Here is a 27,688-nt window from a genome sequence, read left to right on the forward strand (position 1 = left end):
AAACAATGTAGATTGGCCAAGTTACACCACCTGAGGATACTGGTACATATGGGCCTTGGGAAATTTAAGTTGTTTTGTCTAATATGTAGTTGAAAACAAAATATTAATGTTATCAGTAGAATAACAAGGGGTGGGCAACTGGGGCTATAACTCTGGCCAGTCAGTTAAAGGGAGCATAAGAATGGCAGTCACCACCACTGCCAGCACCCCCCACCCCGCCCCAGTGCCACACCAGTAGTTAGATCTCTGAATGTCATACAAAATGTCTTCGATGCAATATAACTTGGCCTAACTGGTTGGGCCAAGTTATATTGGCCCAACCAGTTAATTCCTAACCAAGCTTAGGAATTAACTGTTTTGGAAATCAAACTATGCCTATAAACTCTGCAATGATTTTCCCATCTAATCAGTAGGGGTGTGCAAAATAGGCCCTATTCAATTTGGATTTGGCCCAAATCAAGGACAGTGATTTGATTCATTGATTTGGATCACTGTTGCTGATTTTATTCGGCCAAATCTGAAGATTCAATGCTGATTCAGGGATCAGTGATTAGACCATAGACACAGCTTTAAATGTTTTTTCTACATACCTTGAGGTACCAGGTGCAACTCATAAATGCTGTGATGCTGAGGTGGATGAAGCATCCCACAGGAGTGCCGGGGGGGGCCCCCCCACACCTTCCAGCTCAGTGATCAGCTGGGGGGGACCCAGGTGCCCCCCCAGACCCAGGAGGCACCAGGCACTGGGCCAGGGGGGCACGGAGGGGCACCCCCAGCGCACTCCCTGACGGACCCGGAAGTGGACCTGAAGTGCTTCTAGTCCACTTCTGCATCTGCTACCAAGTGCACTGGGGAGCCCCCCATGCTCCTGTGGGATGCTCCATGCACCCCAGCATCACAGCATTCACAAGCTGCCTGGTACCTTGAGGTATGTAGAAAAAACATTTAAAGGTAAGTCTGTGTCCAAATCATCGAATCTTTCCGAATCTCTCCGAATCGATTCGGAGGGTTCCAATGCAATTCATAGAGATTAAAGGGTCTCCTGATTCAATTCGGAATTGGAGATTCAGCCACTGAATCTGGCTGAATCTCCACTGAATTGAATCAGGGACTGAAGCTTCACACAGCCCTACTAAACAGGTAATTCATGCGACAGCACTGAAGATCTGAGGGTCAGGAGCAGCCTTAATGTGTGGTTGCTGGTAGAGGGGTATAAAATGTAGAGCTGCCAGTTCATTGGATCTTCTATGAATGCAAGTTTTATAAAAAGAAACAATTAAATACAGATAAATAAACAAAATGTGAATGAGAAAAAAAAATCCTCACCTGCCACTCAAAGTAGAAAATCCTCATTTACTGGTTTGAACTGCCATTCCTCACCATCTTCTTAGTCCTGAAGGAATTACATCTGTAACGTGGTAGAACTCTGAGAATTTTGGGGGAATTGTGAATATTTAGAACAGACCCACCAGCATCCCGAAATAGAAAAAGCTCAGTGCTTGAATCTGAGGAAGAAGAAGAAAAGTTGGTTCTATTACATTACTTAAGTTGAAAGGAGAACCCACGCAATACAGCATGGTTCTTTGTCACTCTCTAGTGGCTACACTTTAGATGAAATTTTAAAGTTATCCATTGGCTCCAGTTTAATGGCTCTGGTGCTTTAGCTGAAACACTAGACTCATACTTTTAGATTTGAGATGCACCACTCTGTAGTCCAAGGAAACATGATCATTTTTAAACAGGGACTGTCTTTTCTCACTTGTGTCCAATGTCTAGCAAAACAGGGGCCTTGTCACTGACTGGAGCTTCTAGCCACCACACTAGCAAGAAAATTAATTTCTTGTTTCTCAACCAACTAGAAATATATTAAAGCTGGAGTATAAAAGTGTCCCTATCCTGCCTTGTGAGCCCTGGGGAAAATGCCAAGGCTGCAGGAGAAAAAATTCATCAAAAGTTCCACATCCCATATAGTGCAACACAGTAGTAATTATTCAGATATGCATTATTTTGCACTAGTGTCCTAGCAACAATGTCAAACATAACACAAAGCACAAGAACAAACAGTGCAAGTTTGAACTACCCTGGAGCAGTTCTGAATTATACACCCTAATTTTTGGAAAAAAGTCAAGGTTTTTTCCTTGGTATTTCATTGTATATAATTGGAGGGGAGTGGGTTGGATGATTTAGTCCCAATTACATTGGCTTGCCTGCCAATAAACAGCAGTCCTGCAAAATTTGGCATATTTTTATATTTTAGGAGAAACCAAGGATGTAGTTAATCTCTTCCCTGGACTGAAACTTGAATTTAAAATAAAAAATTACAATGACATAGTCAAACATTCCCTAGTTAATATGTGTTGCATCACTGAAGGAAAGAGTTTCTTAGAAACTTTCATTGAATGTGTATAATAAATCATACTTAGCATGTGTACTATACATATCAAAGCATTGCACAACCATTAACAAATTAATCTTCAAAACTCTCCTGTAAGGCAGGTAAGTTTATTATCTGGCTAATTGACGCTCAGGGAAGCTAAGTTTACCACAAGCCACAGAGGAAGTGAATGACAGAGTCAGGATTAAAGCTTAGAGATTTCTGGCTCTATCATACAGTCAGGCAGACATAGCAGACCCCTCTCTCTTTGGGCTTGTAGACAGTGTGCATTTTAGTTGCATGTATGAGTGAGAGAGACCAAAAGGTAATGAATGATGGTCTAATGTGGTATAAAGTCTGTGAAAGTCACATTACATAACTAGAGGCACCACAAAAATTGTGCAAAACATTCTTATAAGAGTAAAAATAAAATCTGTACCCTATGCCATCACATGTTCTTCAGGTGCCTTTCATGTTACATAAAGTTACACAAAAGATATTTTAGGATGTGTAACAATTCTGTTACACAGAGTCTTTTATTTTCCCTTTCACATGTAAAACCAGGTGTCATGAGATATCTTCATTATTCAGAGCTTGATTGCAGAGGGTTCAGAGAGAGCCAATGATTAAATAAATCATTTTTAAATGGACACTGAAGTGTCTTTACATATGCTATGGGATGAAGCAGGTGCTTTAATTAGAGCGGATCCAAAGAGCAGCATCTTGTGTATTCAGCATCCCACACTTCAAAATGGTGGCAGGGGCACTTTAACTAAAACCTGTTCAATGAGCTTTAGTTAAAGTGCCCCCGCCACCATTTTGAATGCGGGGACACTGAACACATGTGATGCCAAGGCTGCAGGAGTGTGCTAATTAAGTTGATTAATCGAGTCTACTCCAATGCATTCTAATTAGAATGTGTCAGAGCAGGTGTCAGGCATGCATATAAGAGCCCTAATATTTTTGTGGGTAAATATGCCATGACTGTACTGTCTTCCCATATGGAAACACCAAGTCTTTCCATAAAGTTTGCTTTTATGAGAACTACAACTCCCCACAGTTGCCTTGTGCAGGCTTTGGGGCAGGATAAGAACAGAGGTCAAAGCATTCACCCCTACCTTAATCCAACAACTATTTCATTGTACAAATTAGGTATCAGGAAGGCTCATCCAACTCTACTGATCTGTTGCAAGGATTTCTCCCCATATAGCCTCATTGGATCCTAACTCCATTTACATGCAGCTGTTACATGGACAGGATTCTGTCTCATAGTGTATATGTGAAAGAGGCAGTCTGTCCAGCCTATTATGAATCTGGTATGATCTGTCAAATTAATAGACTGTAAATGAAAAAGATTTACATGTTAGCTTTAAATAGGATCAAGTCAGGTTTAGCCATTAACAATATTAGGTGAATATTAGACATTCGCCAAACTGGCATGCCTGCCAAATGTGTACTTTCCCCCAAACAAAAGAGGCACAATCTATGTTCACTTTACTCCACTATGTGAAAAAGTTCAAGCTTAAAACACATGCTACACGTACCAGATACTGGGGGAAGTTACACATGTGCTTTGCTGTGGAGTTGACTAATTAGTTCCACAATGGGTACATCTACATGAGACACTGACTGAGTAGTATCTGAAAAATACTGCGCAGTAGCGCTTCACAACATGGACAGTGCTAATACACTACTGTGTGGTATTATTAGGCTACTGTGCAGTAGCATCCCCTAAAAGATGTTCATTGGACTTTTTAGTACTTACTAATATAAATACTAAATAAATGCACAGTAATGACTACACAGTAGCATCTCTGTAGATGCTCCCAACAAAATGTCACTGTCTACACATGCAGTGCTATTAGGCCATGTTTAACTCCACTGAAAGATAGTACTGCCCAACACAAGTACTATCCTATGGCAAAGTTATTTTCTCTGCCACAAGGCATGTGCAGATGGTAGCCAGGGCTGGCTGGGGCATGAGGTTCCATAGTGCAGGGGCTGCCCGCCAGCTGCCTGCCGACTAGCACTGTAGCACCCTCGTGCCACAAGCACCCTCTCCACAGTATGTTGAGCTGGGACGGATCAACTCTGGGTTGGCAGGCTGACCGCCCAGGTCCCCGGACAGCCAGGGCTACATCACCCTGGCTCAATGTGCTATGGTCCCAGGTGCACATGTAAATACTGCACCTGGGAGCAATAAATTCTGGTACTAACTGTGCTGGAGTTTATTCAGGCACACTAATTTCACTTGTAGATGTGCCCACTATCTACTATAATGCCCCTCCTTTGAAAAATGCTAATAAGGACCTAATCATATGGGGCTCCTATAGATGTGTGGGGAGCCTGCTCTGACATGCTGGAAATTGAATCTGCTGGAGCATAAAAATTGATGCACTCTGGCAGCCTTCCACATCACGTGTTTCAGCATCCCCATGTACCCCTGCACTGAAAGAATGGCAGTGGGGTGCTTTGAAATAAAACACATTCTATAAGCTTTAGTTCAAAGTGCCCTGCCACCATTTTTTCAGTGCAGGAATGCTGATACACATGATGCACAGGCGCTTTTAATTAGCACGGCTCTCTAATTAAAACACCCAGCACCACATCCCAAACCACATATAAAAATGCCCATGGTTAGCTGAAAGAACAGATCAATTATTTCAGCAATTTAATTCTTGTTAGTGAATTATACATTTATGTATTAGCATTTAATAATTTATTTAATGGTTGATTTAAAAACATATTTAATAGAAAAAATAAATGAAAATTGCAAATGTTAATCATCACTAAATTGGTCTTGCTTAGTTACTATTGCTGTATGAAAAGTTACACTGGGACAAATCTGGATCAATGTAGTAGTAAATCAGGTCTATTATCACACCCCAAAGTCATGGCAATAACAAAAGTCAACCAGATTTGAGATACAGAATTCACAGTCACTATTGCTTCCTATTCCTTTCCTAAAATGTTATTAGTTTGTCACAATCCTCCCACTGTTTAATCAGCATGTTTGCATTTAATATAACCTTCACCCATTCCTCAATTCTCATTAATAATAATTCTTGCTGCCATAGTGATAAGTGATGTAGTAGTGATTGTGTTGATGGTACTGTAGAATAATTGTGCTTCAGCCACTGGTGTGATCAACTGACATTGCACAACAAAAGCATACATTTTTGGGCATGCCCTATGATATTTTTCTGCACTAAAATAGAAGTTGTAAGTGAACTTCAGCATCAAATATGGTTGGTGTAATTAAAAGGGGAAATTCAAAACTGATTAAAGGAAATATTTTTTCATACTGTGGACTCTGGTACAGGAAGTTGTTGAGATCAAGGATTTAAATAGATTCAGGAAGGTATTAGCTATTTATATGGATAATCAAGAATTTAGGTTGGTCATCAGGAAAAACTTTCTAACTGTAACAATAGTTTAGCAGTAGAATAGGTTAGCTAGGGAGGTAATCTCTAGGCAATTGCCATCATTAGAGGTTTTCAGGAGTAGGTTAGACAAATATCTGTCAAGAATTGTTAGATGCAGTTGATTCTGCCTTGGGACAAGAGAATGGATTAGATGACGTCTCAAGGTCCCTTCTAGCTGTGCATTTTATGGTTCTCTATAAAGATATAAAATAACTGAAGGCAACGATTTTAGAAGGATACATAACCTTATGTTTCAGCCAGTCTCTAATGGATAGAGACCAAGATGAGATGTATGTGGGGCATGGGCAGGGCAGATTATCCACATCTACCTACTAAGTAGTTCTTACACCTTCCTCTGAGATCACCATCAGAAACAGGCTACTGGACTAGATGGACTTTTAATCTAATATGGTATGGCAATTTCTAATTAGCTCACCTAGGAAATAACATATTTATAATGTGGTAGCACTTATTTTAATTAGAATAAGGGCTGTTGTGTAAAAACTGAAATGCTCAGCCCTTTCCCTATAGAACCTTTTTAATTTAGCTGACTAAAATCATAGGTAAGAGCTAGGTATTATCATTGTGTAATATCTTTTGTCTGCACACAAAGATTGTGTTGATAAATGTGGTTCACATACGCTGCTTAGATGTGAGCTGTATCCCAACTTCGTTTATGGGGAAATGGTAGCCTCGTATGGTAAGATCTGTATCCTTGTTCTGTATACATATGCTGAGCGAGCCCTTGAATTTTTTACCCTTACTCTAGTAATAACTACTAAAGACACAATGCTCTATTTTGTAGGCATGTCATTGTGTGAAAGATAATGGTGGCTGTTGATTTGTGTGGCAACAAGTCTTTCTCTTCTTCCCACATCCCCTAACATCATACTTTGTCCCCTGACTTCCCACAGAAGCATTGTCAGATATTTATGGTACAGCAGCTGTGCCTCAGCATCACGTGTTATTTTTCTGAATACATTAGCAGAATTAATATTAGATGATTAACAGAATCCAAGAACTTAATGGTTTCCTTTAAGTAGTCAAGCTGTGAAAGAACAAATTTTGTATCTGGCCCTTGAAGCCACTCCAACCAGCTAGCAGGGCTTTTGGCCAGCAAGGGAATATAGGGATGTGGGTAGCAGAAAGCAGAGCCAGTCACAAAATCTGGGCATGGCCGCCAGTGGTAGGGGGTGAATGAGGGCTGTGCTGACACAACCCCACTTGCCCCATGGCCACTTAGCCCTCTGCCATTCACATTGCCTCTGCCTCCATTGGTCCTGATGCTTGATTACTGCTACAGCTGCTGGCCTCACCACCTCTACCACTTCCTTCATCTGGATCCAGCCTGGGGCATAAGATAAATTTGACCCCTGTCTTAGCTAGTAAAATTTCATGATTTGGAATTCTTTCCATAATGAAACAATACAAACAACACAAAATCAAAAGTGCTGTGAAACAGGATTCTACTTGGGTAATTGAAATACTTCATTTCAATAAAATACAAATAGTTAATTCTAATTCTGATCTCTTTTAATCTTTATATACAAAAGCCAATGAATTCCCTCTAAGAGCTTGTTCTAAACATGTCCCATTCTGAAAATAGTGGCATTATTAAAATGTTTACTTTCATTAAAAAAAAATAAATGTTGAAATTCACAAATTCTGAAAAATATTTTCATTTGGAAGAAAAGAACAAACCAAAAAAACCTTGTGACTAGCTCTATTAAATATTTGGTTGTCTGGCTAATTTCTTATTCACTATTGTCCAAGAGTTTTAGGTCTTTAATCTTAACTTACTTGTTTTTTCAAGGTCCCTTAATTACAGTTATGCCTGGGAATGTTTGCTGTTTGCCATCTACCAGGTAAATCTGGAAATAAATAAGTATCATACCTGCCTTTTTTACTCTGTTTCCAAGGCATAATAATAAATATTCTGCAGTAGGAAAATCAAGCCCAAAGTACAAGTTATTCCTATTGGCTCCAGTTGCACTTACTTACATCTTATGCTTCAGAATATGGTGTGCCCCTCGTCATGTTACTCACCACCTTGATCACCACGCCCCCACCCCCATGTAGCTGATTATTTGGGCTGTGTTGCCCTCCTTTGTACAGAAGCTAACCAACAAGAGTACAATTTAAAGCCAGGCCCAATGCTGTCAAAACCTACAGTCATCCCATATCGTAAATGACATAAGAGAGCAGGCACTGAAGTTCACGGGACAGAGGCATCATAGATTTCTGAAAAATTATTGAAAGAAGTTATGAAGCATAAAATGTATATTCCAAAGTGGGACAAGAGTAACACAATCATTTACAAAGCAATAGTAATGTACAACACATACAGTAGAGGGATAGAAGCTGAAAATACTAATACTAATATTAAAATACTAAAATAGGGAACATTTCATAACAATAACGTTAAGACTGGAGTCAAAAGAGACAGCAGTGGTTATACAGTTAGTATGTGTTGGGGTGCGGGGGTGGGGAGAGGGATCTGTCCTATAGCTGCTGCTGAAAGACATTCTAGCCTACACCAGGTTTAAGATGGATGAAGTTGGCTGTCAAACAGGCCAGGCTTAAAAGAGTAGAGGAATTGAAGGTTTGATCTTTAACACCAGATGGAAAAGAGAAAGATGAAAGAAAAGTTAATCAGAGACTTTTCCTAAGCTCTACTGATTACTGGAAAGCTTTTGACATGGTCTGTAGTATGCAGAAGTGAGTGGTGACCCTTGATATTAACCAGCTCACCTAACAGTTTTTTCAGAGTTTAACAACTCAGTCAGTAGATTGCTGGTGAGTTATTACATTTTCATCCACAGAACTGACAAGGTATTTTCTCCCTGTGACCCCAAAAAATGGCAAAAGCAGGTGAGACCTTTAAAAGTAGTTCCTATGAACATCCAAAATTTAGTATTGACTTCATTTAATATATGTTTTCCTTAAGTATATAAAATGGTCCATTAGCAGGTAAATTAGTTGAGTTACTTAAGAAATGATTACTAGCCCATAGAAAGGGTTGGTTGATGATGACTTGCTCAACCATAATATCACTGCTGAAGACTGAGTGATATTAGTTCATTCTGGAAAGGCATAGCTCATATTTCTTCAGATTGCATATGACACCATCATTATTTACTTGATTAGAGAGGAGGAAAGAGTTCTAAGATTTTACTACATACCTGCATCCTGTGAACTTTGTTCATATACCAGCCTTGTAGGTGTCTACATAAACCTTTGCTCTGTTTTGGAAATTCCCACCTAAAAATGCTACACTCATTTGCATGGTAACCTTTATATAGAAGCTGCAAAGAAAAATGCTTAGTTCCACCTGCACTGTTATTTAACTGGAACTGACCTGAAAGCACCAAATGTTTGAATGCAGTCTCTTAAGTGACCATCGTTGCCAGCCTTCTCTGAGTTTGAACAGGTAATCTAACAGAGCTTTTAAGTCAATAAATCACTTGGCTCACAATAGCTTTCAATCTTTGTAATATTCCGGTTAAGCAGAGATTGGGGAGCAACATCATCCCAAATTTACAGTTAAAAAACCTGACGCAGAGATTGTGATTTGCTTCAGTGTCATATGTCGTCTTTGGCAAAATTAAGAACCGAAATCAGATCTCTCAAATCTCTGTGCCATGTTTTAAGGACAAGAGCCTCCTTTCTCATTTCCAATGTCTAAAATTCTAACACACCCTTAGGGTTTCAGCTATTCTATTGGCTCCCACACTTGAAGGAGTTTTCTGCTCTTCAATTAGTCAGCAAATCTGTAGCATGGCTTTTTTGACTTGTCCATTGAAAGCATATGGGCTTTTGCAAGCAAACAAGTGAGTCTACAAGCTTGGAAAGGCATGTGAACCAGAGTTTGAATCTCACCCAAACAATTTGTTCTGGCTTTAATCAAGATGTCTTCTTTTAACTTCAAATATCACATTTTTTAAATCCCATATCAAAACTTTTAGCATCGTACTATGAAATGAATAAATGCTACCAGTCATTTAACTTTCAGAAACACTTCAAAGCAACTGATATGAGTAATAGCCATTATTTTATTTTTTTAAATATTCATCAAAGACATGTAGTTAATAAGCTGGCAAAACAAAACTAATAGCAACAAAGCAATGTGTGAATTATGTTTTGAACTTGGAAAACTGACATAAATATAGCTTGGTTTATTCAATCTATTGCTGTTTTAGCAAATGAAATTTCTCTCTCAGCTTCTCTCCACCTCTCCCATCCACACATTACTATTTTTCCTATTAGTTCTCATCCCAATTTGGACCCACTCATGAATCCAGTATGAGCCATGGTGATTATACAGTTAGTCACTACACTCAACAGGTATTTCTGAGACAGGCCCTTAGTTATACCTTAAAGGAATAATAGCATCTGACTGGGCCAGATCCTCATACCTTTACTCATTTTGATCTTGATTAAGGAAAACATCTTAATTCAAGAGTTTTTTTCAAGTATGTGTTTCAAGTCTCAATGAATTCAGCAGGATCCATGAATACAGCTGAAGTTAATCACATGATTGATCACTTTCCTGATTGTGGGGGTCATAGAATGGTACCTGATTCTATGAACTGCCCAACAGAGATCAATAGGACTACTCAGGAAGTAAACATATACTAAGTGTAAATAAGTATGTAGAAATCTGGCCCCAGGTAACATAATAATGCTAACCTTATTTCATTTTTTTTATTCCATTGATGTTACCATTCAAATTTGGAGACAAGGAGGAGTGGGGCAGATCTTGAATGGTAGAGATTTGGGCAAGAGGTTATATACCCTAGAACAAAATATTATAGAACAGCTGAGAAACAGAAAATTACATGCAAGCTAAATATATGTTAAAACAATTATGTTTAATTTTTTCCTAGATGCAGCTGGTAAAAGTGTGTTTATTCTTTAGGTTTAAAATAATAGGCACTTCCTGTTATGATTATCTCAAAATCTGAGTTGCTTCTGCTTACTTAAAACTCAGCAAAGAACCAGCGGGCCCATGGTAACATATAATTATACTAAGTAGCCAACAGAACAAAAAGAAACCAAATTTTGTATATTTCTTTAAACTTCATCCCAATGATATTACAGTTGCCTCCTAAGATATGGTTTGCTACATGTCCTCAAGGTCAGCACATTCAGTTTACTTTGAGCCAGCCACAGGGGCATTTTCCCAGTTTCCAAATAATACCCTGGCCTCAATCCCTTATATTTTTTTTATGGAGGGCTGTCTAGTTTGAAAACCTCTTCAGATCTCAGTAATGCAACAGTTATAGCATTTAGACAAAGTTTATTTACAATTTATGTTTTGAGGCTAGGTAGGACTAGCTCTGCTATAGAGTAGCAAATATATTGGAAGAATTAAAAGAATGATCAAGATTACACATTAGTAATCAGATTATCACTGGAGAAACAAGCAGAAAAACCTAGGAGCAGCTGAGTGCAAAGAAGCTTTCCCTTCCCTGTATTTACCATTGTATCTGTTACACAGGTCCATGCAACATCTGCCTCTAGTGAAAGTTGATGGTAATCATATGGAACCCCAATACACAGATCAGAAGATGAGCATGCTGCAGGCCAACAGTTCTTGCTAATTTACACTGTGAATTTTCAAGGTCCCACAACATCTAGGTAAATTCCATGGCACAAAACTTCAGTGTTGCAAGGCACAAACACCCTGTTACAACGTTGTACTCAACAGCAGTTTCAACTTGCAATTCCCAGTTACTTCAATGGACTTTTGACTGCTCATCACCTCTGAGAATGGTGTCAAACCCTGTAACATATAATCCACACAAAACATGGATTTAGAAGCCTAATTTTTGGCACTTGAATTTGCAGGAATGCAAGCCTTTAATTAAGTGAAAAACAACAGCAGCTGCAAACAGTTCTGTTTCCCCACAAACGGTATCAGGGATCCATTCACAGGATCCTCAAGGTAAAGGAACAGGAATTCCATCTTGCCGTCCAGTCTTGGCCTTATCATTGTCTCATTCATCTCTTCCTTGCCACTGATTGTCTGAACAAGGAAACAGAGCTCCAATAAATGGAATGTATTAAACTTAGGCCATTATGTTCTTCATCATCTACCCACCCCCATTCTGAGTAGCCAGGCAGAATCATTGCATTAGTTCATTATTACATATGTCAGTGTTAGTGTAGTGAAACCTATTAACTATCTGCTGTATGCATGAATTTGTTTACGTAAAATGGTAACAAAATTAAATGTTGAGATTTCCTTCAAAAGGAAAACTTTGGGGGGGAAATTGGGGGACAATTGAAATGTCCTCTGTAATTAAAACCCAAGTGTTTTATTCCACAATTGACTTCTGGAATAAAAATAAATAAATAACATTTCTCTTCTAACATATTTTACAATATAATATAAAATCAACCTTTTATATGAAAATGTGTTTGACACAAAAAAATGTGTTCCTTTCTGAGGGTAAAACTTTTCTTAAGGTGAGTACATTTCAATTTGAATAAAATGATTTTATTTCATTTTTTCTTCCAAAATGAAATTTTCATCAAAATTGGCTCATTTCCATAGAAAAACATTCCATAACCGACATTGTAACCAGCAATAAGTAGCATATTATTCAGTAATCTTGGGAAACTGATTAGCTAGTTCTTCCAAAATGCTTTTTTTATTCTCTCTATAACGTGTGCAGTTTTTAACGTACAACCTTGTGAAGAACTAAAAATGCTATGCTAACTTCAGGTCTGGGTTGGTAGTTACTCCCATTCTAGTGGGAATTATTCTACCCTATAGACTGCCTCCAAAACTCACTCAAGATAGCTTCTGGGCCTACCCAGACAATATCTCTTATTCTTCCTGTAAGAGTGGGACATTCCAGTGCCTAACCAAAAAGACTATATGGAGAATGAAACAGAGTACTCTGCCAATCCCCACCTTGCTTATAGTCCATTGAGGGTAGCAGTCAAATGGTGTAAATTAGAACAGTAGATCTTGGCATGCAAGAGAATCTGTGCCTTAGATTCTTTAATAATCTCCCATGAGGACCTTTGTCAAAGACATTTGAAATTGTCTGCTACTTCTCCTTTATCTACCATTAAATTGACATGTTGTAAGAATTCCAGTGGATCGGAGGCAAGGTTTTCCTTAACAGAAGCTGTGTTAGTTGGTCACTTTCAAATGAGTTTTCATATAATCATTTCGAGTTCATATTTGAATGTTCTGCTTTGGCTCATGAGTCTGCCGTTCCAAAGATCATTCCTGGTACTGTGTGCATGCATATATGCACCACATCCCATCCTACTCTCCTAAACTTAAATTTAATGATTCAATTTATTAAGAAGGCACATTTTTTGTAGCAAGTCTTGTTAATTGGCCGCTTCCATGTATTCTTGGATAACTGCACTAAGGGCTTTCTGAGTAATTTATTCTGTGTATTGGAATTGTATATTTGTACTACTTATGCCTATGTGCACTACAGTATAATCACTACACATGAAAAATAGTATCATTACTAAGATATGTACTGCCTAGAGTTTGGGTAGCCATTAAGTTTCCCACGATGTTTTGTAACTGGAGGTTTGTAACTCTGGCATGGAAGGTGAACTCCATTGCATGGCATATTCTCATTCTGATCTACAAGAGAATTACATGCATTAAAAAAATCTAGTTACAGAGTAACTGACAGACTCCCAGATGCCTTTGTTTTGTGTGAGATTTCACACTACCTTCTTGAATAACTCCCAACGGGAGATTTTTTTTGTAGGTCTTATTTAAAAAGTAAAAACCTTTAAAATATGAAGGTTTCTCTATAGGGACTAGACCATGAATTTTCACAATTTGGTTTCTAGCTGTGACTTTCTTCTCAGAGTGGTTCCGGTCAACTTTATGGTGTGAAAATCATCATCCCTTTGCCTTTGCCTCCCACCCTGAAGCCATATCCAGGAGAGGCTCTTCCAACTAAGGAAATGGTTCTGGAGATGTAAACCACTGGGATACATGAGTGCTTCCAAAGGGTCTTTTCTTGAACTTGTTGCCACGTCTGTTCTGCTGAGACGTTAGCTTGGTAAACTTGGTAAACACTTCCCACTGAACTAAACCTACTTTTGCATAGCATTTTATTCAGTGGCAAAGCTCCCTGGTGTCTTTGGTATGAAGTTGTTTTCTTGTTTATCTGCAAAATAACGTCTTAGTACAAGCTCATGCAGTATACCAAACGGGGCTATTCTGTACTTGATGATGCAAATCAGAAGGAGCTCTCAAAGAGTGTAGGAAGCAATGAGGTTCATATATTATAGCTCTTAACACTGGCAAAATGTTCTGTTTCCCCAGCTCTGCCTCTGCACGTTTTTCTCCCAACAGCTCTCAGAAAGCACAGATTTCATATGGTCAGGAACTACTAACCTTGGATTCTCAGTGGTTTGGTTTAGAAGTGTAAATGGATGCAGTTCATTTGAGATTCCCCCCAACGTTAAGTTTCAAATGTCATGTTTCCACTGTTGGCTTCAAAGATAAAACTGATGGGCTCCGCCCTTCAAAGGTAAGGGCAGTAGAGTGGCTGAAGCATTATGAAGACCTATTTTCATTGAAAAGGAAAAATACTTTTTTTCCCGTTCTGTGCACCATTACCCCTCACCTCTGAACTGAGAAAGACTTTACGTAGTGTCATAATTTAGCAAATTACTTCCTCAAAGGAAGGTCAAACATTTTACCATTGGATCAATAGGAAGCGACTTACAAATCATGTGTATTGATCATTGAATCATTCAGAGGAATGTAGGGCAGACACTAAAATCACATGCACTTAGTCTTAATTGCCCACATTAAAACAATTATGCCCCAAAACTGTCATTGTCTAATGCTATGCACACTCCCCAGCTTGGTAACTTTTAGCAATATATATTTAATCATAAATCAGCTTTTTAGGTCTGTTGCATTAAAGACCTACAGTATTGCTCTAATTATGCAAATATAGCTACATCTTTTTTCATCTGCATGGAAGATCATGTTGCTTTTGGAAGAGAGGCTGGGGGGATAAGGGGGAAATAAACCACTCTGGTAATGCAGCTGGTATTGAATACCTTGATTTTACAGCCGCACTGGGCGCTAGTGACACAGGCACTGAGAGTGACCTGAAACTGCTAATGAACAGAGAGCATTTGTAAAAGCAGTCACAGGTCAAGGACTGGAAGATAAAACTTGTTGAGCAGTGCGTTGATAGTGGGTTTGAGTCAGGAGCATGCTATTTATTGGAAGGTGTATATAAACATCATTTTCCTGGGCACACTTACAGCTAAAAACGTGAGAGGAGCTCCAGTTTGCCAGCTTTCAAATGCATGTCTTCTGCTCCTTCAAACACAAGGTGGGCGCCTGGGTCGTTGTGTCACAGAAGCCCGTGTGCACGGTCCCAGAAACGCCGGCTTTGCTTTGTGTCAGCACATCCCTCCCTGCAGATACTGGGCAGGAATTTCTCGCTAGGTCCATCATTTCCGAGCAGATCTCAAGCACACAGACAGAGCGCCTAAAGGCTTGCACAGGAGAAGTGAATGGGCACGTTGCACTCCCCCCGACCTGGACCCCTTTGTAGCCCGCGGACGGCTCTCCCCTGGCTTCAGGGACTCGGACCCAGAGGCCACAAAACGGGGCAGCGCGCTGGGAGGCCGATGGGCATGACACGAGGAGCCATGGGTGTCCTGCCATCTCCTGCGGGCAGCGCTGCTCAGAGGGGAGAAGTCAGATGGGAGGCGGAGCAATCTGGTCCCCACCGCCTCGTCCTCGAGGGGTGAAATATGGGCTCCAGGCTTCTCCTCCTCCCAGCTTCCCCAGAGGCTCAGCTGCCTCCACCAGTCTGCTCCTGCGAGCTCCCCAAAGCAAGGGGCTCCTCGGAGCAGCCAAGAGCGGCTTCAGCCTGGGCGGGTGAAATGTTTGTCGGGCCCGGCGCAGCCCTCTGGCTGCAGAGCTCCCAGGCCGAGTCCCCGAGCTGCAGGAGGCAGCCTCCACCTCCGGGGCGCCGCGCAGGGGACCTGGATCGCAGCTCATTTACACGCTCCTTTTAGCCCTGAGTCGTGGAGACGCCCCCGGAAGGAGGCTTCGTGCTTTGGCGGGAAGCAAACCTTGCAAGAAAGGAAAAGGGATTGCAGTGAATTGGGTCAATCCAGCGCAGTGTAGTCGGATCTGCTCCGCGCCTTGCCCCTGCCACCCCGGGCAGGTGGTGGGAATCCCGTGTTTCCTTTTGCTCTTCCTTCCCAGTAGCAACAACGCTGTTTGGCTGGATCCTTTCTGAAAGTTAAAATTGGTTTGTCATTTTTTTTGCCGCTTCTCACACCTTGTCTAGTTTCTACATTCTTCCCACTTCAGTAGTCAAAGTGATTGAAGGCCGAAAACTGAGCAGATCCATCCCTGCAGCAACTTTCCTCACACTTCTCATTTACCATTTTCTCAAACAGGCCCTTTGTCTGCGCAGTCCCCTAATGTTGCCTCTGTTACACGGAGATATTCTTCAGGTCATGTGGGTTAAAAGGGGGCTAAAAAGGAGATCATATTGGACTTGCTTTACACAGACATGTAGTATTAGACCCAACGCCCAATAGAGGAAAGATATACTACTCCTATTTGATGAGCAGCAGGCCAATAAATTCATTAATCATCATTTTATGCCTCATCAAACACTTCCCAAGTTCCTCCATGGGAGTTATACAAATTAGCCACTGAAAAGGCAGTAATTTTAGTTTAGCTAGGTAAGTGCTTTTTGATTGCCTTCCTGAACAATGCTTCCCTTGACAAGCTAATAAATCAGCCCTTTCTGAATCAGAAGTGCAGCAAGTGCGAACAATAACTCCACATAGTTTCTCCGCTGATATCAGCTGGAAAGGCCTAAGAGGATGATCTGGGATCAAAGTCTCTTACTTTATTGCAGAGCAAAAGCTTTCTTTATGAAGAAGGGCTGAAGAGAAGGAAGGGGGGTGCTTTTTTTCTTTTTGAAAAATCAATTAATGAGCATAAAAAATATCTCAGGAAAGCGGAGAGGAGGGAGAGGGTCGGATTGCAATGATGTCATGTGACCTCTCAGGTGGAGGGGCTGCAATCTCAATCTCATCACGCCGGTGCGGGGAAGAGAGGAACCAGGAGCAATATCGGCCCTGTGTCCCTTCTGGAGCCTTTTGAAATATCCTCCCTCTTAGCCGTGTGGACAGGTGAGGGGTGGTTACATAAATCTAGAGGCTGCTATTGTCAGGAGTAACAGATTACCAGGCCAAATCGTAATAGAGACTGTATTTAATCTGAGACCAATTGATTCCTTGAGTGTTTCAGGTATTTGGAGTGTAGGTTTAGATTTGTTGGTGGCTTTGCAGTGAGAAGCCTGGAGGGTGTGCTGGCTTATCTTTTTTTCAAATTGCTGCCTTTGACAGTATCATCTCTTTAAAAAAAAAAAAAAAAACTTGGCCGTAAATCATTTCACTAATCAGCTGTCACCAGCCAACATGCATACATTGGCATTCAGCCGGAGAAGCTGTTTTGGAAAGCCTTTAGCAACAAAAACTATGTTTGTATCAATAACCGTCTGTTAATGTCTCATGCATAAGGATGTAGAACACAGAGAAGAACAAGGAAAGACAGCAATAAAGAAGGACTATTTTGGGGAGTATTAATTGCCTGGTAAAGCAAATCCTTTCCCCTGCTCTAGTGGAAGGTAAACTAATTACCTGGAGCAATGACTCTCTATAAAATAAAAACCAACACTCCACCGAGCTTAGCCTGACGCTGGCAGCGCAGGTTCAGCTGCAGAAAGGGAAAGAGGAAGAGGAAAAGGAAAGTACGACTGCCTGGGGTGAGGTGCCGAGTTGGACAAAGAGCGCTTCCCAGCCCTCTCCTCCAAACGGCACTTGTGCTAATGAGCGCCCAATAATGACTCCAACCGCATTTGAGCAAAGTCGAGGCTTCCTCTCCACTAGTCTAGACCCAAGGTATTTTAAGTAGTGTGTCTCTTCTCGTCATTAACTTTCCTTCCACACATCGCTGCATGCCTCTGAAAATAACTTGGCAAACCGGGAGCCGTTTATCTCTTTTATCTTGGGACCTGATCCAATTAAATAAGTGCACATTTACATTTGCATCCATCAGGCAGGAGTGCGGAGAGTTCTGTGGTTTGCTTTAAGCAAATAAAAGTCGATTTCGCTGGAGAAGAGGGATCCAGACAAAACAGAGCAGATTACGTTAAGTAAAGGGTGATCCGAAGAGCCCCTGTAGTGGACCTGGGAGGCAGAAGCGATGGAAGGAAGACCCGGGAACAGGTGAAGGGAAAGCGAGCAAAGAGTGTCTGCTAAGATGCTTGTTAACCAAAGCACCTCTTCATGAGTCCACAGGGGCTGCACATAAAACAACACAAAGGAAGAGGAGAGATAATTATTACACAACAGCCTGCCTGCATCGACCAAACAGGCCGGTTCTTAGAACACTCTTTGCAAGTTTACACAGGCTCTAATTATAACAGATGAGTAACAGTGTGGTGAAGACATTTATTTTCTGGTATTTGGGGGCGAACAGCTTTGTGAAGCTTTTACAAGTAGGCTATCAAACCCTGGCACGAGGCTCCCTGTCAGTCAGGAGACACCGTAAGCTTTCCAAACAGAAGGCACGCATTTATTTTAAATCAATGAACTCAACCTATAGGACACGAAGACTAGCTCCTGGCTTTTCCCCCTCGCTTCTTTAGATAGTTTTAGATGGGAAAAAAAAAAGAGAGAGAGAGAGAAAAAACTGTTCTCGAGTGAAAGAAAGGAAGAAAGGGGGAGAAGAGGTAGGCAGCAGAAAGCAGCGACGGTAGCTCCTTTTAAAGTAATGCTCGCGAGAGACCGGGCCCCCCGTAAACAGCTCGGGTGACTCTGGATGTGCCCCCATTTGGACGCGGGGGTTCGTGCCATGCGGAGATTGAACTCACCGGTCTCGGGAGGACGCTGCTTAGAACCAAGGGCTCCCTTTCCCCAGCCCTGCTGAGGACTGCAAGGTCCAAAGTAGTGCCCCACGTGGAAAATGCATGTGTAAGGATTGGGGGGTGAGGGGTAAGAACAGGGGGAGAAACTGACTGAATCAAAGAGCTGTTGAATGCTAGGTGCGGTTTGGAAATCCACCTGCCCAAGGGTCCGAGGCCTATGTGCCCCTTAAAGAGGGACAAAGAGGTCTGGGTACCTTGAGCCAAGCAGCCTCAAGTGGAGCTGCTGGAGCCTAAGTTTCCAGCACCGAGCAGCCTCTGGCGGGCCGGGGCCTGCAGCACCACGGAGCTGGCGGGCCAGGGCAGGGCTGGCTGCCAAGGACGGCGGGTTCAGGTGCCCCGAGCCGCCCTGGGGCTCAGGCTCGCCCCCCTCCCCAGCAGCCGGGACAGCACCTTCGCGAGCGGGGAGGTGACCGAGGGTTTCTGCGCTGCAACTGCTGAAGGCAAGCAGGCACCAGCTCCTCTTCGCCTTCTGCAACAGGGTGGAAATAAACCCTTGCTTCTCTGAGGGCTCTAGTTTCTCCTGGGATGGGAGCGGGGATTTGCCACTGTGCTGAGTGTCAGGTGCTGGAAGCTTTTCCCCCGCCGCGTGGCGCTGCTGGGAGCCAGCCCTAGAGACACCGCTTGTCCGACGGGGACAGGTCGGGGTGCGCGGGCGGGGACCTGCGCCCCTGCCCTGCCCCGGGCTCCAGGGCGAGCAGCGCGGCGCGGACTGGTCCTTGTACCAGGAGCCAGCGAGCAGCTGCAGGCTCCGGCCCAGGGGATCCGGCGGGAGCGGGGATGCGCGGCTCGTTTCTGCTGCTCCGGTTTGTGCCGCCGGCTGCTCCGGGCAGAGGCTGGGCTGTGCCTGCCGCTCCCCGCCTGGAGCCCTGTTTCTGCATCAGTCTAGAAAACGGGGTCTTGTTGTCTTTTGGGAAGGCAGGGGGCCCGGGGCGGGGGCAACAAAACAAAGCTCTTGACTCGTTAGTTGTGGAGCCCTCTCTGGGCTCCATTATTTGGAAGGGGACAGTCCCCCCGCCTAGGTGGCGGCTGAAGGAATGCAGCGGCCAGCCCGGAGCCGCCATCTGTCCCCTCCAGGTTCGTTTTGCGGCGAGAAGTAGCACGGAGGGGACTGCCTGGTGCTGAATGTGCTTTAGAAGATCTCAGCGTAGACTTTGTCTGCGTCTGTCAGAGCCAAGTCAAAAGAAACAGCTGGCCTGCATTTTTAGCACCCATAATTAATTAAGAGCTTCATTCCTGGGATTTGATGATTCAATAAAGCAAGACCCTTATTCCCCTATGTGATTTCAGTGAATATCTACTCCACTCCAATTCTTTTGGGTCCCCAGATAGAGCAGATTAACGCTCTTTTTCTGTGGGAGAGAGGGGAAAAAATGCCTCAAGATTGCATCTGAGGCACACACAAAAGGTAAATTCAAAACTGCCACTTGTTCTCTGCAAAGACTCCTTATTCTCCGCTATTGATGTATTTGTGCCAGGTTTTAAAGAAACCAGAGGGGGGATGAGGAATTAACATATTGCTCATTTGGAAAAACAGCCGGTTCTGTTTTTGGTAACACTTGTTCCACTGCCAGCCACAGATGTCCTTACTAATAATCTAAGCAGGTCATATAAAAAGGGGAAAGGGAGGGGGGTGGAGATCTCTTTACACTTTCTGTGCTGAATTCGATTCTGCGCTGGAGACCAGGCAGGCTCGAGTCTGTTTCTCTGGTGGTTTGTTAATGCAAAGCCGGACGTAAGAAACCTGACTTCTACAGCTGCGTAATAACAATAATTAACAACGCGGCGCTCTGTTTGTCAACACAACTGAGCTGTATGATTAAATACCCAAGCTGTCCGCAATCAGCTGATTGAGTTGTGGTGTTGGGTGTCTGGCTGCCATTTACAGCGTCTCGTTAGAGAGATACTCTACCTTTCTGACCTATGTAAAGTCCTGTTTAACAGCCGATCTGCTATCGAGACCGTTCTTTGGGGGCTTCGGGAGTTTTCTTTTATATTTCTACCGTTCGGATTTTGGGGGGCTCCGTTTCAAACAATGGCTCCTTTGGCTTCTGAAATAAAGGCTGAAATGGCTCGATTGCCTCTTAAACAAGCTGATCGAGTGATTTATTTTGGCTCGGGGGGGAGGGAGGGAGGGTGAAGTAGTTTCTAGGCATTGCAAGAAAATATTCTGTTTCGATCCTCTTACTAAAAAACCGATAAGCCAATTACATCATAATATGCTTCCCCTGGAAGCGCAACTCTCCTACCAGAAGCGATTGCTGTAGTTTTTAGTATGCGCAATGCCAGGGAATGTAATAGGTTAATTGGGACAATTGGAAAAGCAGCAATTCCAGGCAGAACAGCGGGGTGTGTGTAAACACAGTACAGTACGGCGTGGATCAAAATTAGGATTTGCTTTATTTTTTAAGCGTGAAAGAGGAACCAGCAGCCTGTAGCCTAATCGGATTCACGCAGTGGCTCTCCCTGAAAAGCTGAACTTTTATTCTGATGACGGAAAAGTGGCATTTTAATTCCAAATGGCTCTCTAGTGAGGTAGCCTTGGATCTTTTCCATCCAAGTTCTCTCATCAAACAAAAGATGCATCACCCAGTCCTAACGCTGCCTTTTTATTGTTAATTTTCCTAATGGACTAAAAAAAAAAGGAGCCTTTATTTGCCGTGGAAATGAGCATATACGTATGTGTATATATATACATGACAGTTGGGGATCCATCATTATTTAGTGTTACCTTACGCTTATTTGCTAGTCCTTTCATCAAAAGTACATCTACATGCCATCGTTACCCAACCCCTTCCTGATTGTGTTTCAGATACTGTGCTAAATGAAAGCGAATTCGAGGCTTGTTTGCTGGACGATTAGATCCCACGGTGCGAAGCATAGTCCATTAACAGGGAGTGCGAGCCTCAGGTTTAACTGGGGGGGCTCCTCGGCTTTGCTTTGGGAACAGCGGTTCAGTCAGAGGATTCGGGGCCTGGGGGTAAGGGACTTCACACACCCCCCCTCCCGCGACCTCTCCTTAGGGGTCAAGGCTGAGCTGTGTTTTCTGCACTTCCCAGGCTCCGGGAAAATTAAAATTAAAAGCCAACTCGCAGATCGGATGGATTTCAGGAGAGAGAGGGCAGTTGTGGAGTTAAAACCAGTCACTGCTTGGGAGCGCTCGTGTTGTATTTCCAAGGAAGGAATTTCTTTTTCCTTATTAAATCATGTTAATGAAGCGTATTGTCACGATGGAAGAGACACGAGTTTACCAGGGCTTTTAATGCTCCTAACTTGGGCAGGGCAGCAGTGTCGGTTTTCACCTGCATCTCAATGTCTGAGGCTTTTGAAGGGGGTTCTTTCACGATCAGATCCTCGCTGCTTGTTCTCCAGAGAGCGCTGCTTTCTGTTCCGGCAGCTCAGGACGGCTCAGCTCAACACGGCCCGGGGCCGGCTCCGGCTGGCCGGCCCGCACCGTCTGCGGGCGTGTGCCCCTCCCGCCGCGGGCTTGTCCAGCCCTAGCTCTCGGGCGGGGGGCTCGGTCCTGCGCCGTTGGGACGTATGCATTGAAGGCATGGGGTCGAACTCGGGCTCAGCGAGCAGAGCAGTGACTCCGGGGGCGGCCCTTCTCGCCTGGGGCATAGGCGCCCTCCCGAGCCCTCGGGAGAGTCGGGCTCCCTGCAGCCGAAGCCCCTGCCCCTGCCCTGGGGAGGCCGAAGCCGGCTCCATGCTTCATGCCGGTCGAGGTCTCTCCAGCCCTCGAAGCGCCTCTGCCTGCTGCCGGCCCGGGCTGGGAGAAGCTGACTTTGGGGGGCAGACGGCTAGAGCTGGATCCGAGCGGCGCGGGGCAGGCGAGCGCCGGGCTGCCGCGGGGGACCCGGGGCCACGGTGGCCCGACAGAGCACACGGGCACTCGTGGGAAGCGAGCGACGTGTCCGCCCATGCTCTTCCCCCCCTAGCAGCAACTTTGCCACGACTTTCCCTCCCTGCCCCCCGACACCTCCCAGCCCCGCTGAGCGCTCCAGCCCGGGCTACTTCTGACGGGGGCTCCCCTCCAAGCTCTGGCTACAGCCGCAGCCGCGGGGACCGGCGGGCAGAGCCGGGCCGGTGGAGTTGGGAGAGGAGCTTAATAGGGCCCCGGCTCGATTCACCTGCCCGCAGTGAGGTGGCAAAGAGAGACCGCTCCGTAGTGCCCGGGCGCCACAGATCCGAGCCTGGGAACACCGTCCCCTGCGCACTGCTATCCCCATCACACACGTGGGCACAGACCGCCCTGGCTCCGGCTGCCTCCCTCCAGTCCCCCCACCCCGCAGCCCGGGCTCAGGAGTTCCTGCCCTCTGCCAGCGCTGAGACGTCCAGGGCGGCATGAGCCAGGCAGGTGGGAAAAACTGACATGTTTATCCATCAAAGAAATCCACCCACATGCGCCCCACTCAAGAAATCTGTCAGGGAAACCCCATAAGGATAGAGTGATCTGCCTTATATTGACTATAGGCAAATATACGTGTGGATTTTTTTTAACTACTCTCTCCCTGTAACCAGATCTGAGAGAGTCCTTCTCTACCATTCCAAGTTTCTCATCTGCTCTGCATTTAAAGCGTCAACCAAATCCTGTGCAGCAGGGAAAGAAACCCTCCTGTGTCCCAAATCTCTACAGCAAATAGCTCAAATTAATTTAAATGTTTATCATAACAAAATACAGTCAAACTCCTCTGTTTAGGATAGGTGCACACAGCATGCATGTATACACACGAGCAGCTAACTGGCTATTAGCCCTGTGGTCATCCTAAATCCCGCTGTATTAGCATGGCGATGTTTAGAAGCACAGTAGCATTTCAAAAGTCACTAGTGAATTTTCAGGCTCCAACTTTAGTCTCCATAAAGATTATATTTTGTTGCAGAATTTGGGCTTTTCTCCTTATACCAAAGCTAGGAAGGCTGTTTCCCTGTATTATTATGGGGGGGGGGGATGTTCTCGTATTATTATTTTTTAAATAGCACCATGGTTATTTTAAGACAAAAATTATACCGCAGATGTCTTTTATGGAGAGGGAAAGAGGGAAGTTACTTTATTAGAAATGACGATTTAATACAACCGTAGTTCAGGCTTATCTAGGTAAAAATAGACAGCAAGTTGAATAGGTGCAACCTAGAGGAAATAGATTAATTCCCTCAGGAATTTATACATCAAACGAAAACCCTATTGAGATTTCTGACAGACTGTTCAAAATACCCCTTATTATAAGGGTTTTTGAATAAATGAGGCTAGTAAACTTATTCCCAAAGTAGAGTATTGTTATTGCTGTTTCGAGAGGTAGCAAGCTCATCTAGGGAAAAGACGTAGCGACAATTAAAAATATATAGCTAAAGGACTCATCAAACCCCAATTAATAGTACAAAGGGTTGTATAACTGCATAACCTGTTGTCTATGAAGCATCCCTAGAATAGCGGAAGTTTTAATCTAGAGTTCAGCAGAAATATTAATGTCCATCTTTCCCTAAATGTCCACCTTAGAAGAACTAGATTTTATAAAATGCTAAGTGGTTTACTTTAAGACTAACATAGTTTCCCGAATTAATGTCACTGTTTTGCCCCTCATCTAAAAGTAGCTAAACTTTCTGTTGTTTTAAACCAGGCAGGTGAGTTGAATGAGTCTGATTTATTCTCAAGAAAAAACAAACAAACAAAACAAAACCCTCAGTGTAATTTTTTCCCCCGAGTGTAAATAAATGATCCGATTGTGGAAATCAATTGTTTTTTAAAAATCATTTATAATTTATAAAGTGACAAAATAACATACTATTATCCCATGAATATTTGATTATTTACACTTTGAACTCGAAACAATTTTGACTTTAAACCAGATGATCTACAAAGATCGTATAGCAAGTGAACATTTAATGTATCTTTAAAACATAATATACAAACTACTATTTAAAATCCTGTAAATGTTCATGAATAAACCTGTTACAACTAATAAATAGCTCCGACAAAGTTGAAGAGATTATATAATAATGATCTGCCCTGTAAAAACAAACCGGGAGTGGGGGCGGAGGGGAAGGATTTTTTCAGTACCATCAGGTTCGTGTGGTACCAGGTATATCCCAATCAAATTAATGTCATTGATATGCTCGAATACAAGTGACTCCCACAAAATCCGATTCAAATATAACAAATTTGTTCCCACCGCTCTGTACTGCACCAGTTTGGGAAATGTTGGAAATTCGCTCTCCAGTAAAACACACTGCTTAGTTAATTGAAGGGGGGAAAAAAAGACACACAAAAAAACCCAAACCAACCCCCCCCCCCAAAAAAAACCCAACAAAAACCAAACAGCCAGGGAGGAGAGGCAAGATCTGAGAACCGAATGAGAGTTTGCAGAATATCAAACTTGATTAGAGTTTTGCTTTTCTTTTGACTGAGTTTAGAGCGAAGCAAATGCGCGGGCATTTCTTTTTTAATGGGTTTTTGGGTTTTTTTTGGTCGTTTCCTTCAAAAAGAGAGCTGTGAACACTTTTGAATTGATTCTACCCAGGCATGAACTTTCCTAGCCCAATTTGTACGTGGTAAAGCTGAAATCCAACTTCCTTTGTTTTCCAGGCTGCCTGTGGAATTGACTGCTAGAAGGGAGCATCGACTACGCTCTCTTTCTATTCTCTCTCTGTCTCGCTCTTTTTTAGCACCAGCTTCAAAGTGGGTAGGATGGAAATCCAGGACAAGTGTGACACCTACCTGTGAATGTGGGGAAACATTCCAATCCGGTCCGACCCTTAAACTCCGTTTATATATGGTAATCTCCGGACAGACAGATTTACAAGTCATATCAATGCCTGCAATATGCAGCGGTGACGGAGCACTAATTTAATCAAATTAACCAAATATATCAATGCTAAATTCTGGGAAAAATGAATTGGGGAAAAGTCTTTCCCCTGGTGTATATTTTAATGTGTATTCCCCGGCTCTCTCCTTAATAACTCTGCAGCACCTTTGAAATAGTAATAAGGACTAAATCTGGCATAAAATCGAACTCATTAGCAAAGTTCACCAGCTGATTACTTTGCATAAAACACGACACTGATTGGAAGTAATTAGGTTAAAGGATAGTACTATACTTCCATTCGGTGGTTCTGTCAAATACTTGTGTATATTTCCCTATTTTGTCCCCAAATCCATAATTTCTTCAGCGTCTGCTGTACCAGCTTTCCAGAGCTTGATTACATTTCCCTCCCCACCCTCCCAAATTAGCCTAAACTACCACAGCCATCAGGTGCTCAAAGCTCCCAACAGTTAGAAATTATCTGTCACTGTGGAAATCATTTGCAGTGATTATTTTTAGTGTGTTTAAAATTACCCCCCCCCCATACACACTTGCTTTTTAAACGTATTTTTAAACATTTTGTCTTAATGTTTCTTCTGTTACCGGCTATATATTGATTTTTTTCTCGTGTAAAAAAAAAAAGTGGCTTTGCTTCTGTTAAAAAAAATCTTTTAATTAAATATTTGCATTGTACAAAGGCGACTGCGGGGGGGAGGGCTTGTGTCTAATAAGTATAACCTATTTCCTTTCCCCCTCCCCTCCCCATTATACTTTAGTTTCCAACCAAGGGGAAAAAATCAAGAGGCATAAAAAATTAAATTAAACTTGTGTGTGTGTGTGTGTATATATATATATATATATATATATATATAAAACTATGAAACAATTTGGAAAAAAGACACAGAATGTATATATTTATATTACCAAAAAAAACCCAACATGAATGCCTGTACAGGTGTCTGGATTTCATAATTTACTTCAAAAGATCTCGTCTGAGCCATTTAAATACAAAAGAGCTACATTAAATATACAGAATCCGATTCAATATAAATCTTTCCTCCTGCCTGCTTGCGTGCGTGTGTGGGGGATTTGCTGCTGCTCTTAAGACATGATTGAGTCTTTTCTACTCCACCACTTCCAAGAAGCTAAGAAAAAACTTTTGAATGAAGGGTGGGGGGGATTATTTGTGCCGCTGCTGTTGGTTGTTTGCTTGGTTGCGTTGTCTCTCTCGGTAGTGGAAAAATAACTGCCAAAGCAATTTATTTTTTTTTAATAAATTAAAAAAAAAACCCCAACGCGAGTTGCCTCAAGGGAGGCTGCGGGAGAACAAGGCGGTATTAAATGTTGGACATACCTTTCTTCAGCTCATAGGGCGAGTCTTTGCAAAGATCTACTTGGGACTGGCTCCTGAGCATTTTAGTTTCTTTAGCCAAGGTCTCTGCTCGGTTTAAGACAGTCTGGTTTAATCCATTGAAATGCGTGCCGGGGGCCGCCGCCGCGTTGCTCCCGGGGTGGCTGTGGAGGGCCCCGAAAGTGCCGTAGTTCGTGTAGCCCGGGTAGAAGGGGGCCGTGTAGTAGAGGGGCCGCGAGAGCACGGCGCTGCTGGGGAAGGGGCACTGCGCGGGCGGCGAGCGCGCGGGGGACCGCGAGGCGCCGCCGCCCGCCAGGGGAGGGCCCTGCGCCTGCCCCGCGCCCGGGGACCCCTCGCCGCCGCCGGCCTCTTTCGACTTGTCCGCGGACGTGGCGATCTCGGCCAGGGACCACAGCTTGGGTTTGGCCAGCGCCGCCTGCTGCGGCGAGTGGATGACCGACGTGCCGGTGCCCGTGCCCGTGGCCGAGGGCAGCAGGGGGTGCAGCTCCGCCGCCGCCGGGGGCCGGTACGGGGCGTGGTGCTGGAGCTCCTCGGCGGCCGCCGCCTGCTGCAGCATCCGCCCGGCCGCGCACGGCCCCAGCGGCGAGGGGGCGGCCGCTTTGGGGGCCCCGCCGGGCGGCCCCTCCTCGGCCGGCTCCTTGCAGTCCGAGTCGCTCAGGCCGCCCTCGGCCTCCTTGCCCGCCGGGCTGGGCGGCTCATGCAGCCGCTCGCAGCCCGCCGCCGCCTTCGGCTCCGCTCCTGCAGGG

The 27,688-nt window shown here is 43.6% G+C and overlaps 1 protein-coding gene across 8 annotated transcripts in view; it reads right to left on the reverse strand.

Moving 5' to 3' along the window:
• Nucleotides 1–27,688, reverse strand: part of IRX5 (iroquois homeobox 5) — a 49,120-nt gene that overhangs the window by 17,273 nt on the left and 4,159 nt on the right. For 2 of the 8 annotated variants that reach the window (XM_019497515.2, XM_019497514.2), the window contains exons 3-4: nt 26,925–27,680; nt 1,327–1,505 (exon numbers count right to left, since the gene is read on the reverse strand). In XM_019497515.2, the coding sequence (XP_019353060.1) occupies nt 1,354–1,505; nt 26,925–27,680 (908 nt within the window). In that variant the 3' untranslated portion in view covers nt 1,327–1,353. The other 6 variants (XM_059713782.1, XM_059713781.1, XR_002093527.2 and 3 more) reach the window with 5 other exon arrangements.

Source organism: Alligator mississippiensis, chromosome 10, assembly GCF_030867095.1.
Source record: "Alligator mississippiensis isolate rAllMis1 chromosome 10, rAllMis1, whole genome shotgun sequence".
Taxonomy (NCBI): Eukaryota; Metazoa; Chordata; order Crocodylia; family Alligatoridae; genus Alligator; species Alligator mississippiensis.